Below are 15800 nucleotides of genomic sequence, written 5' to 3'. Positions count from 1 at the left end.
GACCATGACAATATAAATGTAACTAACTATCAGTACTGTTAGTTAGGTACTGACCATGACAATATAAATGTAACTATCAGTACTGTTAGTTAGGTACTGACCATGACAATATAAATGTAACTATCAGTACTGTTAGTTAGGTACTGACCATGACAATATAAATGTAACTATCAGTACTGTTAGTTAGGTACTGACCATGACAATACAAATGTAACTAACTATCAGTACTGTTAGTTAGGTACTGACCATGACAATATAAATGTAACTATCAGTACTGTTAGTTAGGTACTGACCATGACAGTATAAATGTAATTATCAGTACTGTTAGTTAGGTACTGATCATGACAATATAAATGTAACTATCAGTACTGTTAGTTAGGTACTGACCATGACAATACAAATGTAACTAACTATCAGTACTGTTAGTTAGGTACTGACCATGACAATATAAATGTAACTATCAGTACTGTTAGTTAGGTACTGACCATGACAATACAAATGTAACTAACTATCAGTACTGTTAGTTAGGTACTGACCATGACAATATAAATGTAACTAACTATCAGTACTGTTAGTTAGGTACTGACCATGACAATATAAATGTAACTATCAGTACTGTTAGTTAGGTACTGACCATGACAATACAAATGTAACTAACTATCAGTACTGTTAGTTAGGTACTGACCATGACAATATAAATGTAACTAACTATCAGTACTGTTAGTTAGGTACTGACCATGACAATACAAATGTAACTATCAGTACTGTTAGTTAGGTACTGACCATGACAATATAAATGTAACTAACTATCAGTACTGTTAGTTAGGTACTGACCATGACAATATAAATGTAACTAACTATCAGTACTGTTAGTTAGGTACTGACCATGACAATATAAATGTAACTATCAGTACTGTTAGTTAGGTACTGACCATGACAATATAAATGTAACTAACTATCAGTACTGTTAGTTAGGTACTGACCATGACAATACAAATGTAACTAACTATCAGTACTGTTAGTTAGGTACTGACCATGACAATATAAATGTAACTATCAGTACTGTTAGTTAGGTACTGACCATGACAATATAAATGTAACTATCAGTACTGTTAGAAAGTTACTGACCATGACAATATAAATTGAACTCTCAGTAATGTTAGTTAGGTACTGACCATGACAATATAAATTTAACTCTCAGTACTGTTAGTTAGGTACTGACCATGACAATATGAATGTATGCACACATGACTGTAAGTCGCTTTGGATAAAAGCGTCTGCTAAATGGCATATATTATTATTATTATTATGATAAATTGAACTCTCAGTACTGTTAGTTAGGTACTGACCATGACAATATAAATGTAACTAACTATCAGTACTGTTAGTTAGGTACTGACCATGACAATATAAATGTAACTAACTATCAGTACTGTTAGTTAGGTACTGACCATGACAATATAAATGTAACTATCAGTACTGTTAGAAAGTTACTGACCATGACAATATAAATTGAACTCTCAGTAATGTTAGTTAGGTACTGACCATGACAATATAAATTTAACTCTCAGTACTGTTAGTTAGGTACTGACCATGACAATATAAATGTAACTAACTATCAGTACTGTTAGTTAGGTACTGACCATGACAATATAAATGTAACTATCAGTACTGTTAGTTAGGTACTGACCATGACAATACAAATGTAACTAACTATCAGTACTGTTAGTTAGGTACTGACCATGACAATATAAATGTAACTATCAGTACTGTTAGTTAGGTACTGACCATGACAATATAAATGTAACTATCAGTACTGTTAGAAAGTTACTGACCATGACAATATAAATTGAACTCTCAGTAATGTTAGTTAGGTACTGACCATGACAATATAAATTTAACTCTCAGTACTGTTAGTTAGGTACTGACCATGACAATATAAATGTATGCACACATGACTGTAAGTCGCTTTGGATAAAAGCGTCTGCTAAATGGCATATATTATTATTATTATTATGATAAATTGAACTCTCAGTACTGTTAGTTAGGTACTGACCATGACAATATAAATGTAACTAACTATCAGTACTGTTAGTTAGGTACTGACCATGACAATATAAATGTAACTAACTATCAGTACTGTTAGTTAGGTACTGACCATGACAATATAAATGTAACTAACTATCAGTACTGTTAGGTAGGTACTGACCATGACAATATAAATGTAACTAACTATCAGTACTGTTAGTTAGGTACTGACCATGACAATATAAATGTAACTAACTATCAGTACTGTTAGTTAGGTACTGACCATGACAATATAAATGTAACTATCAGTACTGTTAGTTAGGTACTGACCATGACAATATAAATGTAACTATCAGTACTGTTAGTTAGGTACTGACCATGACAATATAAATGTAACTATCAGTACTGTTAGTTAGGTACTGACCATGACAATACAAATGTCTCCCCTCAACACATTTCTGTCAACCAGTGTACCAGGACTGAGTGAAGAGGCTCTGAGAGCCCTGTTAGCCAAAGCCACTGTAGCCTGCTGCCTGCCCAGTGTTGAAATCTGCAGTGGTCCCTCTCGGCGCCTCTCGGCCCCTTCCCTTCCTGCTTATAAATAAAGCTCTCCATCCTCCTCCTTCTACTCTTCCTACTCCAACTCCTCCTCCTCCTCCTCCTCCATCCAGCTTGCTTCATCCAGTTCCAATGCCACTGAGAGCCCTGTTTACTCCCACTCCAACTGTGACTGCCTCCAGTGAAAACCTGGGGGAGATATTTCTAGCCTGATAGCAGCTGAGTGTCACTCCTCTGTGCTCGTTACAGCACTGACCTTTGGCTCTTGTCCTCCTAAATGAGCTTGGTGCCTGCAGCACATCTATCCAACAACCAGCCTAGAATAGAAAAGGGCTTACTCTATTGTCATTCTATCTAAATGTATACTTCAAAAGGTGATATAATCATGTTGTACAAAAAGTGAATGGTTCAATGCATTGTTCCAGTCAGGATCATCCATAGTGATCCTGTAATTCACGGGTATATCTTTCTGTTATTCAATGCTAGCATCCTTTTTCTGATCATCTCTTCCATTTCTCTCTGTTTGTTGTGTTGGTTAGTGAAGCCCTATTATAAACTGGTTGGTTTGAGCCCTGAATGCTGATTGGCTGAAGGTCGTGGTATATCAGACCGTATACCACGGGTATGACAAAATATTTATTGTTACTGCTCTGATTACGTTGGTAACCAGTTTATAATAGCAATAAGGCACCTCAGGGGTTTGTGATATATGGCCAATATACCACAGCTAAGGGCTGAATCCAGGCACTCTGCGTTGCGTCATGCAAAGAACAGCCCTTAGCCGTGGTATATTGGCCATATACCACACCCCCTCATGCCTTATTGCTTAATTATATTGCAGAGGAGTGCTGTTCTGTTTAGTTCTACGTTTTATCTGTGTCAAGCCCTTAATACATTGATTCTATGTATCAACCTAATTTATTAGGACCTTAATGACTAGGAGACATTTTTATGCGCTTGGTTTAATGCCATCTTTTTGACTGTGTGCGGTCAGACGTAATGAAGCAGGGAAAGGATTTAATTGTGGACATGGGGAGATTGGAGGTCTTTTGAGTTGGAGGACAGATGGTTTTATGGAGACAGCACCAAGGAAAACATTATCTGTAAGTGTCTGCTCCCCTCAGCATCCATTGTTTAGAATGATTGAACACAGGCTTGAGCCCCGAATTGCACCCTTAAGCCTATATAGTGCACTACTTTTGACCAGAACCCTATGGGCCCCAGTCAAAAATAAATAGTGCACTACATAGGGAATAGGGTACCATTAGGGAATAGGGTACCATTTGGGACATACTGTCTGCTCCCCTGTGCATCTATAATGACCCAATACAGTCGATGATTATAGTCATTCCACATCATTAAATTACAATGTTTGTCATCATTAAATTAAATTTTTTTTTACTTGGAGATAGCTTATTACACTAAAGTAGTATGTTTTGCCCTACCAAAAGCATACTGTTGTTCACCATAGCTTAGAATCAGACTTGTCGACATTCCCTTCTCTACAATCTAATGTATCATGCTTTAAGAATACAGTAATACAACTTCAGCAACTGTTGATATCTCCCATTCTCCTTTTATAGAACAAATAGTTTACCTACTGTATCTATAGTTATCCCCTCAAAGGAAATGATCTCTAGTACGGTCGCAATACCCTCCTGTCATCTCTACTTGAAACACTTCCAGACATCCAAAATAGAACGTCCCATCAAAGTAGACGAGGTACTTCACAGATCATCAAAAAGCACAAGCATCCCATTTAACCCCCTGTTGTGATCATATCATGTTGATTCATTCTGTTCCCGGTCCAAAATGGCCGCGCCCCTTTATGGCTGATTATAAATCCATAATAATACATATATTATCACCTAATGTTGTTTAGATCTTTTTATCAACTTAAGTTCTTGTGAACATTACAAGTTTTGAACTTCTATTTGCTATCTATTGTCACGCCTTGGTCATTGTATTTTGTGTTTTTGTTATATGTTTGGGTAGGCCAGGGTGTGACATGGGTTTATATGTTGTTTTCGTATTGGGGTTTGTATTATTTGGGATCGCGGCTGATTAGGGGTGTTGTTAGGCTTGGCTGCCTGAGGCGATTCTCAATCAGAGTCAGGTGCTTATCGTTGTCTCTGATTGGGAACCGTATTTAGGCAGCCTGAGTTTCGCTTTGTATTTCGTGGGTGATTGTTCCTGTCTTTGTGTAGTATTCACCAGATAGGCTGTAATAAGTTTCACGTTCCGTTTGTTGTTTTCGTCTTTATAAGTTATTTCATGTACCGCGATTCATTTCATTAAAGTGATGAGTAACCAACATGCTGCATTTCGGTCCGACTCTCTTTCTTCAACAGACGAACGCCGTTACATCTATGGCCTGTAGGCGTCATTGACCTGAGCTCATACAACTCGTTTTTGAGTAAAAAAAAGCATAATGTATGGATTATTTTGACTATAACAAATACTCAGATGAAACATAGTGTGCTATGTATCACAGACTACTTTGTGTCAAAGTTTAACAAGGACTCCCTCCTCCTCACTAGTGTCATGATCAAAGATATGATCAAGAGCCTCACATACAGTATATCTTTTGGTCATTGTGCTGCCACAGAATGAATTGTGAACAAGGCCTCAAAAAAGCTTTATATACCCGAGCTGCGACAAAAGTTCTATATATTATTGAAACAATGTTGCTTGTGAGAATGCCGTGAGGTGTGTGAGGTGTGTGTGTGTGTGTGTGTGTGTGTGTGTGTGTGTGTGTGTGTGTGTGTGTGTGTGTGTGTGTGTGTGTGTGTGTGTGTGTGTGTGTGTGTGTGTGTGTGTGTGTGTTTACCAGAGCCCAGGGAATAGGGTGTCATTTTGGAATTGGGACGCAACTTTTCCTTCTCTCTCACAGCCCAGCCCAGGCTCACCAGCCCAACACAGAGACTTCATCCCAAATGGAATCCTGTTCTCTATAGAGTACACTACTTTTGACCAGGACCCGTCAAAAGTAGTGCGCTATATAGGGAATAGGGTGCCATTTGGGATGTAGAAAACGTAGCCAGAGACAGACCTTGGGTATGTGTCAGCTGGTTCGTCTGGCTGATGATGGACCCAACACAGTGTGATGGATGGGCCCTGTGCTGGAGGGATGACACATCAGGCCCCTCAGTGCTGAGGCAGAAACAGAACGTCCATCAACGACACTGAGGATGGGGTCATAAACGTTGCATCACCAAATCACTGGGCAGAGGACGCATGCAGACAGCACAATGAAGAGATTTTGTGTAAATGTTAAGCTGTTTGTTTTTGAGAGATATATATATATATAGAGAGAGAAAGAGAGAGAGAAATAGAGAGAGAGAGAGAGAGAGAGTTGTTTTTCACTTTATATATTCACTTTGTATGTTGTCTACCTCACTTGCTTTGGCAATGTTAACACATGTTTCCCATGCCAATAAAGCCCTTGAATTGAATTGAATTGAATCGAGAGACACACACAGAGAGAGACAGAGAGAGAGACACAGAGAGAGAGAGAGAGAGAGAGAGAGAGAGAGAGAGAGAGAGAGAGAGAGAGAGAGAGAGAGAGAGAGAGAGAGAGAGAGAGAGATAGAGAGACAAGAGAGCGAGAGAGAGAGAGCGAGAGAGCGAGAGAGCGCGAGAGAGAGAGAGAGAGAGAGAGAGAGAGAGAGAGAGAGAGAGAGAGAGAGAGAGAGAGAGAGAGAGAAATAGGGAGAGTGAGAGGGGGGGGGCTGTCCTGTTGTTGTTGTGCAGCCAGACAGGGCCCTGGCGTCCTATGAAGACTTGTTTTAGGACTCGGGATCAATGATCAGGACATTACACAAACCTGCTCTCCTCCCATGTTTTTAACAAACCTAATTTGGCAGAGAGAGAGGAAGAGAGGAGCTGCTGTTTTCTGTCTTAGTCAAGTAATGCTGTTTATATTTGACCCATTGACGGCAATGTCCTGAAAGTCAAGTCGAATGGAAAACCACTAGAAAATGGGCCTTGCTGCGAAATAACAGTTTGTCAGGATACTGTTGGTCGTTAGTAGGAGCATAGCCTTTGTGACAGGCTTTCACCTCAGGCCTGGGTGTCCAAGTCTAGTAGGAGCATGTCTCGATTCAACTCTGGTGTCAGGATGAAGCAACCTGGCTTTCTTTACAGTAGTCCGCCAGCTGTTATTGCAGCATAAATTGACAGATGATGAGCAATTCCAATTTACCGATCACACTTCCGCATTACTCTATTCATCCACAATAAAAGAGAAATGCAGTATAACTATGAATAAACGGTATAGCAGAACATTATTTTACATTTTCTCCAGAACTCTATTAGTCCACAAAGTAAAACACACTCACACAGACAAGAGCAGCCAGTCTGCCACTGTCAAGTACATCTCTCTATACTCTCTGTCTAGGGACAGCTAGCATTCACATTGGCTCTGTTGTTTTGGTTGATTCTTTCCAGTGTGTACATTAATTATCTTTTGCTTTCTCATAATTTGGTTATGTCTAATTGTGTTCCTGTCATGGGGGTCTGTTTTGTGAACACAGCCCCAGAACCAGCTAACTGAGGGGACTCTGCTCCTCCTTATCTTCTCTTGCTCATTTCAAATATTATGTGCAAATAGTTAAAGTACAAAAGAGAAAATAAATTAACATAAATATGGGCTGTATTTACAATGATGTTTGTTCTTGGTTGCCCTTTTCTTGTGGAAACAGGTCACACATCTTGTTGCTGTGATGACACTGGTATTTCTATCTCAATTCAATTTAAGGGCTTTATTGGCATGTTTACATTGCCAAAGTAAGTCTCTCTCTCTCTCTCTCTCTCTCTCTGATCAGACAGCCATTCTGTAGATAGGGACAGCTTGGTTCTTCCAGTGAGATCCTTCTCACCACATGATGTCCCTGCCCCCTCAGTGTTGTTTAGAGACACATTACAGTGTGTGTCTGCGTGTGTGTGAGCATACATTTGACTGTGTGTGTGTGCATATGTCTGTGTTTGGCCCTGTGTGTGTTTGGCCCTGTGTGTGTGACCCTGTGTGTGTGTCTGGCCTTGTGTGTGTCTATGTCTGTGCAGATGAGTCAGAGGACAGCCACTGAGAGAGCTGTGGCCTCAACCACAGAAAGCAGAGAGCTATAGACTCATCCACAGAGAGCAGAGAGCTGTGGCCTCATCCACAGAGAGCAGAGAGCTGTGGCCTCGTCCACAGAGAGCAGAGAGCTGTGACCTCATCCACAGAGAGCAGAGAGCAGAGGCCTCAACCACAGAGAGCAGAGAGCTGTGGCCTCATCACAGAGAGCTGTGGCCTCATCCACAGAGAGCAGAGAGCTGTGGCCTCATCCACAGAGAGCAGAGAGCTGTGGCCTCACCAACAGAGAGAAGAGAGCTGTGGTGGCCTCATCCACAGAGAGCAGAGCGCTGTGGCCTCGTCCACAGAGAGCTGTGGTCTCATCCACAGAGAGCAGAGAGCTGTGGCCTCATCCACAGAGAGCAGAGAGCTGTGGCCTCATCCACAGAGAGCAGAGAGCTGTGGCCTCACCAACAGAGAGAAGAGAGCTGTGGTGGCCTCATCCACAGAGAGCAGAGCACTGTGGCCTCGTCCACAGAGAGCTGTGGTCTCATCCACAGAGAGCAGAGAGCAGAGAGCTGTGGCCTCATCCACAGAGAGCAGAGAGCTGTGGCCTCATCCACAGAGAGCAGAGAGCTGTGGCCTCACCAACAGAGAGAAGAGAGCTGTGGTGGCCTCATCCACAGAGAGCAGAGCGCTGTGGCCTCGTCCACAGAGAGCTGTGGTCTCATCCACAGAGAGCAGAGAGCTGTGGCCCCATCCACAGAGAGCAGAGAGCTGTGGCCTCAGCCACTCTAATTCTCTAGCTCATAAAGAAGCAGCATGATGTTAGATGCTGCTGCTAGATGTCCGTAATGAGCTTCACTGTTTCCTGAACACAATGAAGACTGTATGACGATGGTTCATTCTGAGAGGATGTGTCTATATCATCAAGTATGGTGAAGCCTCTACTTACAAAATCAGATAGAAATAACAAGGTCGATGTGAGGGGGTATATCCGGCTGTGATACAGAGTGGAATGTGTGTGTGTCTGTATGTGTGTGTGTGTGTGTCTGTGTGTGTGTGTCTGTGTCTGTGTCTTTGTCTTTGTCTTTGTCTTTGCCTTTGTCTTTTCATCAGCGGTGGCAGTGGGCGTGGCTAATGGTGTGGTCTCTGACCAAAACCTTTTAGAGGTTGCAAATACAAAATGTTTTCAAGCATATTTGCTGCAATTCTACACATTCTGCCATGTCTTATGCTATCTGAGTGACTCAAACATTACAACAAAATCAATGGGGCCCCCTATGACATGACATTATTGGAATGTTAGATCCACCCTGACTCTAGTTTTTATTTATGTGGTTGTTAGTTCTCAAAGATGATCTTATTTAAAAATATATAGCTCCATTATCTTTTCTACATATTTTATGTCTGGTTTTAGTCGTTTAAGTTGAAAACGATTTACCAGCCCGCCGCTGCTAAATGAATATGGAGAAAACAACTGGTGTGTGCTAGCTTCAGTGTTAGCTGTTATATAGCGCCTCGTCATGACTGAAGTTAGCAAACAACACCCCTTATCATCCTCCTCCCACGCTGCTGTATTACAAACAACACCCCAGTCATCTTCCTCCCATGCTGCTGTATTACAAACAACACCCCTGTCATCTTCCTCCCACGCTGCTGTATTACAAACAACACCCCTGTCATCCTCCTCCCATGCTGCTGTATTACAAACAACACCCCTGTCATCTTCCTCCCACGCTGCTGTATTACAAACAACACTCCTGTCATCTTCCTCCCACGCTGCTGTATTACAAACAACACTCCTGTCATCCTCCTCCCACGCTGCTGTACTACAAACAACACCCCTGTCATCTTCCTCCCACGCTGCTGTACTACAAACAACACCCCTGTCATCATCCTCCCACGCTGCTGTATTACAAACAACACCCCTGTCATCTTCCTCCCACGCTGCTGTACTACAAACAACACCCCTGTCATCTTCCTCCCACGCTGCTGTACTACAAACAACACCCCTGTCATCTTCCTCCCACGCTGCTGTACTACAAACAACACCCCTGTCATCTTCCTGCCACGCTGCTGTATTACAAACAACACCCCTGTCATCTTCCTCCCACGCTGCTGTATTACAAACAACACCCCTGTCATCTTCCTCCCACGCTGCTGTATTACAAACAACACCCCTGTCATCTTCCTCCCACGCTGCTGTACTACAAACAACACCCCTGTCATCTTCCTGCCACGCTGCTGTATTACAAACAACACCACTGTCATCTTCCTGCCACGCTGCTGTACTACAAACAACACCCCTGTCATCTTCCTCCCACGCTGCTGTACTACAAACAACACCCCTGTCATCTTCCTCCTCCCACGCTGCTGTATTACAAACAACACCCCTGTCATCTTCCTGCCACGCTGCTGTATTACAAACAACACCCCTGTCATCTTCCTGCCACGCTGCTGTACTACAAACAACACCCCTGTCAACTTCCTCCCACGCTGCTGTACTACAAACAACACCCATGTCATCTTCCTCCTCCCACGCTGCTGTATTACAAACAACACCCCTGTCATCTTCCTCCCACGCTGCTGTATTACAAACAACACCCCTGTAATCTTCCTCCCACGCTGCTGTACTACAAACAACACCCCTGTCATCTTCCTGCCACGCTGCTGTATTACAAACAACACCACTGTCATCTTCCTGCCACGCTGCTGTACTACAAACAACACCCCTGTCATCTTCCTCCCATGCTGCTGTACTACAAACAACACCCCTGTCATCCTCCTCCCACGCTGCTGTACTACAAACAACACCCCTGTCATCTTCCTGCCACGCTGCTATATTACAAACAACACCCCTGTCATCCTCCTCCCACGCTGCTGTACTACAAACAACACCCCTGTCATCTTCCTGCCACGCTGCTGTACTACAAACAACACCCCTGTCATCTTCCTGCCACGCTGCTATATTACAAACAACACCCCTGTCATCCTCCTCCCACGCTGCTGTACTACAAACAACACCCCTGTCATCTTCCTCCCACGCTGCTATATTACAAACAACACCCCTGTCATCTTCCTCCCACGCTGCTATATTACAAACAACACCCCTGTCATCCTCCTCCCATGCTGCTTTATTACAAACAACACCCCTGTCATCCTCCTCCCATGCTGCTTTATTACAAACAACACCCCTGTCATCCTCCTCCCATGCTGCTGTACTACAAACAACACCCCTGTCATCATCCTCCCACGCTGCAGTACTACATGTCATGTGTAGTACCGTGTGTCTGAGGTATACTGTCATGTTGTTGTTGCTGACTCTCACATGCCCAAATTCAATTGCCCGTTGCGATGATTGAAGTGAACTGAATTGAATCCTTCCACTGTCCTCCTTGCAGGTCCTGAAAGGCTGTAAGAAGCTGGCCATGTCAGTTTGTTCAGTGGGCCGGATCCCCGGGGGGTATGTCAGCAACAACATTTATGCCTGGGTGGATCCTCATGGCCGCAGTGTGTCCCCTCCCGCCGACCTGGAGCAGCAAAGCACCCTGGGACCACAACACAGCCAGAGATGTACAGGACACACACAGGAGAAGACAGTGAGTGGATTGAATACCTCTGAGAATCTAAAATATATTTTCTCTCAGTTGTTTCAATATGGCTGACATATGGGTCAAATGGCCACTCATGTTTGACAACAAACAACTAATGGAGGGGGTGAACATGAGAAGGAGGAGGAGAAGGAGGAGGAGAAGGGGGGCAGAAATCAATGTGGAGTCTCACTGAGCTCTCCATATACCCAGGTTGCATTAAAATGGCACCCTATTCCCTATGTAGTGCACTACTTTTGAACAGAACCCTATGGGCCCTGGTAGTGATCTATGTAGTGAATAAGGTTCCATTTGGGACGCAACCCATCCCTGCCCTGTGCACTCCTCTGCTCTGTCCAGTACCCCTCTCATCTATTGATGTGAGACTGCATCGTCAGCACCACAGACCAGGCAGGCAGTATGATACACAGCTTTACACAGCACTGCAGAATTAAAAGTAAACTACGAGGACGACCAAACACAGCCCAAGGATCTTAAAAACAGATTTACTTTCACTAAATAAACTGTGGGAACAGTAGAGGGTTACGGGGCTAACTAAATCACTAAATAAACTGTGGGAACAGTAGAGGGTTACGGGGCTAACTTAATCACTAAATAAACTGTGGGAACATTAGAGGTGTATGAGGCAAACTTAATCACTAAATAAACTGTGGGAACAGTAGAGGGTTACGGGGCTAACTTAATCACTAAATAAACTGTGGGAACAGTAGAGGGTTACGGGGCTAACTTAATCACTAAATAAACTGTGGGAACAGTAGAGGGTAACGGAGCTAACTTAATCACTAAATAAACTGTGGGAACAGTAGAGGGTTACGGGGCTAACTAAATCACAAAATAAACTGTGGGAACAGTAGAGGTGTATGAGGCGAACTTAATCACTAAATAAACTGTGGGAACAGTAGAGGGTTACGGGGCTAACTTAATCACTAAATAAACTGTGGGAACAATGGAGGTGTATGAGGCGAACTTAATCACTAAATAAACTGTGGGAACAGTAGAGGGTTACGGGGCTAACTAAATCACTAAATAAACTGTGGGAACAGTAGAGGGATACGGTGCTAACTTAATCACTAAATAAACTGTGGGAACATTAGAGGGTTACAGGGCTAACTTAATCACTTAATAAACTGTGGGAACAGTAAAGGCTTACGGGGCTAACTTAATCACTAAATAAACTGTGGGAACAGTAGAGGGCTAGGTGTTCTAACTTAATCACTAAATAAACTGTGGGAACAGTAGAGGGTTATGGGGCTAACTTAATCACTAAATAAACTGTGGGAACAGTAGAGGTGTATGAGGCTAACTTAATCAATAAATAAACTGTGGGAACATTAGAGGTGTATGAGGCTAACTTAATCACTAAATAAACTGTGGGAACAGTAGAGGGTTACGGGGCTAACTTAATCACTAAATAAACTGTGGGAACAGTAGAGGTGTATGAGGCTAACTTAATCAATAAATAAACTGTGGGAACATTAGAGGTGTATGAGGCTAACTTAATCAATAAATAAACTGTGGGAACAGTAGAGGTGTATGAGGCTAACTTAATCAATAAATAAACTGTGGGAACAGTAGAGGGTTACGGGGCTAACTTAATCACTAAATAAACTGTGGGAACAGTAGAGGGTTACGGGGCAAACTTAATCACTAAATAAACTGTGGGAACAGTAGAGGGTAACGGAGCTAACTTAATCACTAAATAAACTGTGGGAACAGTAGAGGGTTACGGGGCTAACTAAATCACTAAATAAACTGTGGGAACAGTAGAGGTGTATGAGGCAAACTTAATCACTAAATAAACTGTGGGAACAGTAGAGGGTTACGGGGCTAACTTAATAACTAAATAAACTGTGGGAACAGTCGAGGGTTACGGGGCTAACTTAATCACTAAATAAACTGTGGGAACATTGGAGGTGTATGAGGCTTACTTAATCACTAAATGAACTGTGGGAAGAGTAGAGGGTTACGGGGCTAACTAAATCACTAAATAAACTGTGGGAACAGTAGAGGGTTACGGGGCTAACTTAATCACTAAATAAACTGTTGGAACAGGAGAGGGTTACGAGGCTAACTTAATCACTATATAAACTGTGGGAATAGTAGAGGGTTACGGGGCTAACTTAATCACTAAATAAACTGTGGGAACAGTAGAGGGTTACGGGGCTAACTTAATCACTAAATAAACTGTGGGAACAGTAGAGGGTAACGGAGCTAACTTAATCACTAAATAAACTGTGGGAACAGTAGAGGGTTACGGGGCTAACTAAATCACTAAATAAACTGTGGGAACAGTAGAGGTGTATGAGGCGAACTTAATCACTAAATAAACTGTGGGAACAGTAGAGGGTTACGGGGCTAACTTAATCACTAAATAAACTGTGGGAACAATGGAGGTGTATGAGGCGAACTTAATCACTAAATAAACTGTGGGAACAGTAGAGGGTTACGGGGCTAACTAAATCACTAAATAAACTGTGGGAACAGTAGAGGGATACGGTGCTAACTTAATCACTAAATAAACTGTGGGAACATTAGAGGGTTACAGGGCTAACTTAATCACTAAATAAACTGTGGGAACAGTAGAGGGCTACGTGTTCTAACTTAATCACTAAATAAACTGTGGGAACATTAGAGGGTTACAGGGCTAACTTAATCACTAAATAAACTGTGGGAACAGTAGAGGTGTATGAGGCTAACTTAATCAATAAATAAACTGTGGGAACATTAGAGGTGTATGAGGCTAACTTAATCACTAAATAAACTGTGGGAACAGTAGAGGGTTACGGGGCTAACTAAATCACTAAATAAACTGTGGGAACAGTAGAGGTGTATGAGGCAAACTTAATCACTAAATAAACTGTGGGAACAGTAGAGGGTTACGGGGCTAACTAAATCACTAAATAAACTGTGGGAACAGTAGAGGGTTACGGGGCTAACTTAATCACTAAATAAACTGTGGGAACAGTAGAGGGTTACGGGGCTAACTTAATCACTAAATAAACTGTTGGAACAGGAGAGGGTTACGAGGCTAACTTAATCACTAAATAAACTGTGGGAACAGTAGAGGGTTACGGGGCTAACTTAATCACTAAATAAACTGTGAGAACAGTAGAGGATTACGGGGCTAACTTAATCACTAAATAAACTGTGGGAACAGTAGAGTGTTACGGGGCTAACTTAATCACTAAATAAACTGTGGGAACAGTAGAGGTGTATGAGGCTAGCTTAATCACTAAATAAACTGTGGGAACATTAGAGGTGTATGAGGCTAACTTAATCACTAAATAAACTGTGGGAACAGTAGAGGTGTATGAGGCGAACTTAATCACTAAATAAACTGTGGGAACAGTAGAGGGTTACGGGGCTAACTTAATCACTAAATAAACTGTGGGAACAATGGAGGTGTATGAGGCGAACTTAATCACTAAATAAACTGTGGGAACAGTAGAGGGTTACGGGGCTAACTTAATCACTAAATAAACTGTGGGAACATTAGAGGGTTACAGGGCTAACTTAATCACTAAATAAACTGTGGGAACAGTAGAGGGCTACGTGTTCTAACTTAATCATTAAATAATCTGTGGGAACATTAGAGGGTTACAGGGCTAACTTAATCACTTAATAAACTGTGGGAACAGTAGAGGTGTATGAGGCTAACTTAATCAATAAATAAACTGTGGGAACAGTAGAGGGCCAGGTTTTCTAACTTAATCACTAAATAAACTGTGGGAACAGTAGAGGGTTACGGGGCTAACTAAATCACTAAATAAACTGTGGGAACAGTAGAGGTGTATGAGGCAAACTTAATCACTAAATAAACTGTGGGAACAGTAGAGGGTTACGGGGCTAACTTAATAACTAAATAAACTGTGGGAACAGTCAAGGGTTACGGGGCTAACTTAATCACTAAATAAACTGTGGGAACATTGGAGGTGTATGAGGCTTACTTAATCACTAAATAAACTGTGGGAAGAGTAGAGGGTTACGGGGCTAACTAAATCACTAAATAAACTGTGGGAACAGTAGAGGGTTACGGGGCTAACTTAATCACTAAATAAACTGTTGGAACAGGAGAGGGTTACGAGGCTAACTTAATCACTATATAAACTGTGGGAATAGTAGAGGGTTACGGGGCTAACTTAATCACTAAATAAACTGTGGGAACAGTAGAGGGTTACGGGGCAAACTTAATCACTAAATAAACTGTGAGAACAGTAGAGGATTACGGGGCTAACTTAATCACTAAATAAACTGTGGGAACAGTAGAGTGTTACGGGGCTAACTTAATCACTAAATAAACTGTGGGAACAGTAGAGGTGTATGAGGCTAACTTAATCACTAAATAAACTGTGGGAACATTAGAGGTGTATGAGGCTAACTTAATCACTAAATAAACTGTGGGAACAGTAGAGGTGTATGAGGCGAACTTAATCACTAAATAAACTGTGGGAACAGTAGAGGGTTACAGGGCTAACTTAATCACTAAATAAACTGTGGGAACATTAGAGGGTTACAGGGCTAACTTAATCACTAAATAAACTGTG

The 15800-nt window shown here is 42.0% G+C and overlaps 1 protein-coding gene across 1 annotated transcript in view; it reads left to right on the top strand.

Moving 5' to 3' along the window:
- Positions 1-15800, top strand: part of LOC124034946 (whirlin-like) — a 110797-nt gene that overhangs the window by 33992 nt on the left and 61005 nt on the right. The window contains exon 2 of the mRNA XM_046348339.1: positions 11047-11244. Coding sequence (XP_046204295.1) covers positions 11047-11244 — 198 coding nt within the window. The remainder of the gene's footprint in view (positions 1-11046; positions 11245-15800) is intronic.

This window comes from Oncorhynchus gorbuscha, linkage group LG05, assembly GCF_021184085.1.
Source record: "Oncorhynchus gorbuscha isolate QuinsamMale2020 ecotype Even-year linkage group LG05, OgorEven_v1.0, whole genome shotgun sequence".
NCBI classification, from domain to species: Eukaryota; Metazoa; Chordata; class Actinopteri; order Salmoniformes; family Salmonidae; genus Oncorhynchus; species Oncorhynchus gorbuscha.
Note: the sequence above shows the minus strand (reverse complement) of the source record. Positions and strands in the feature narration are given on the sequence as shown.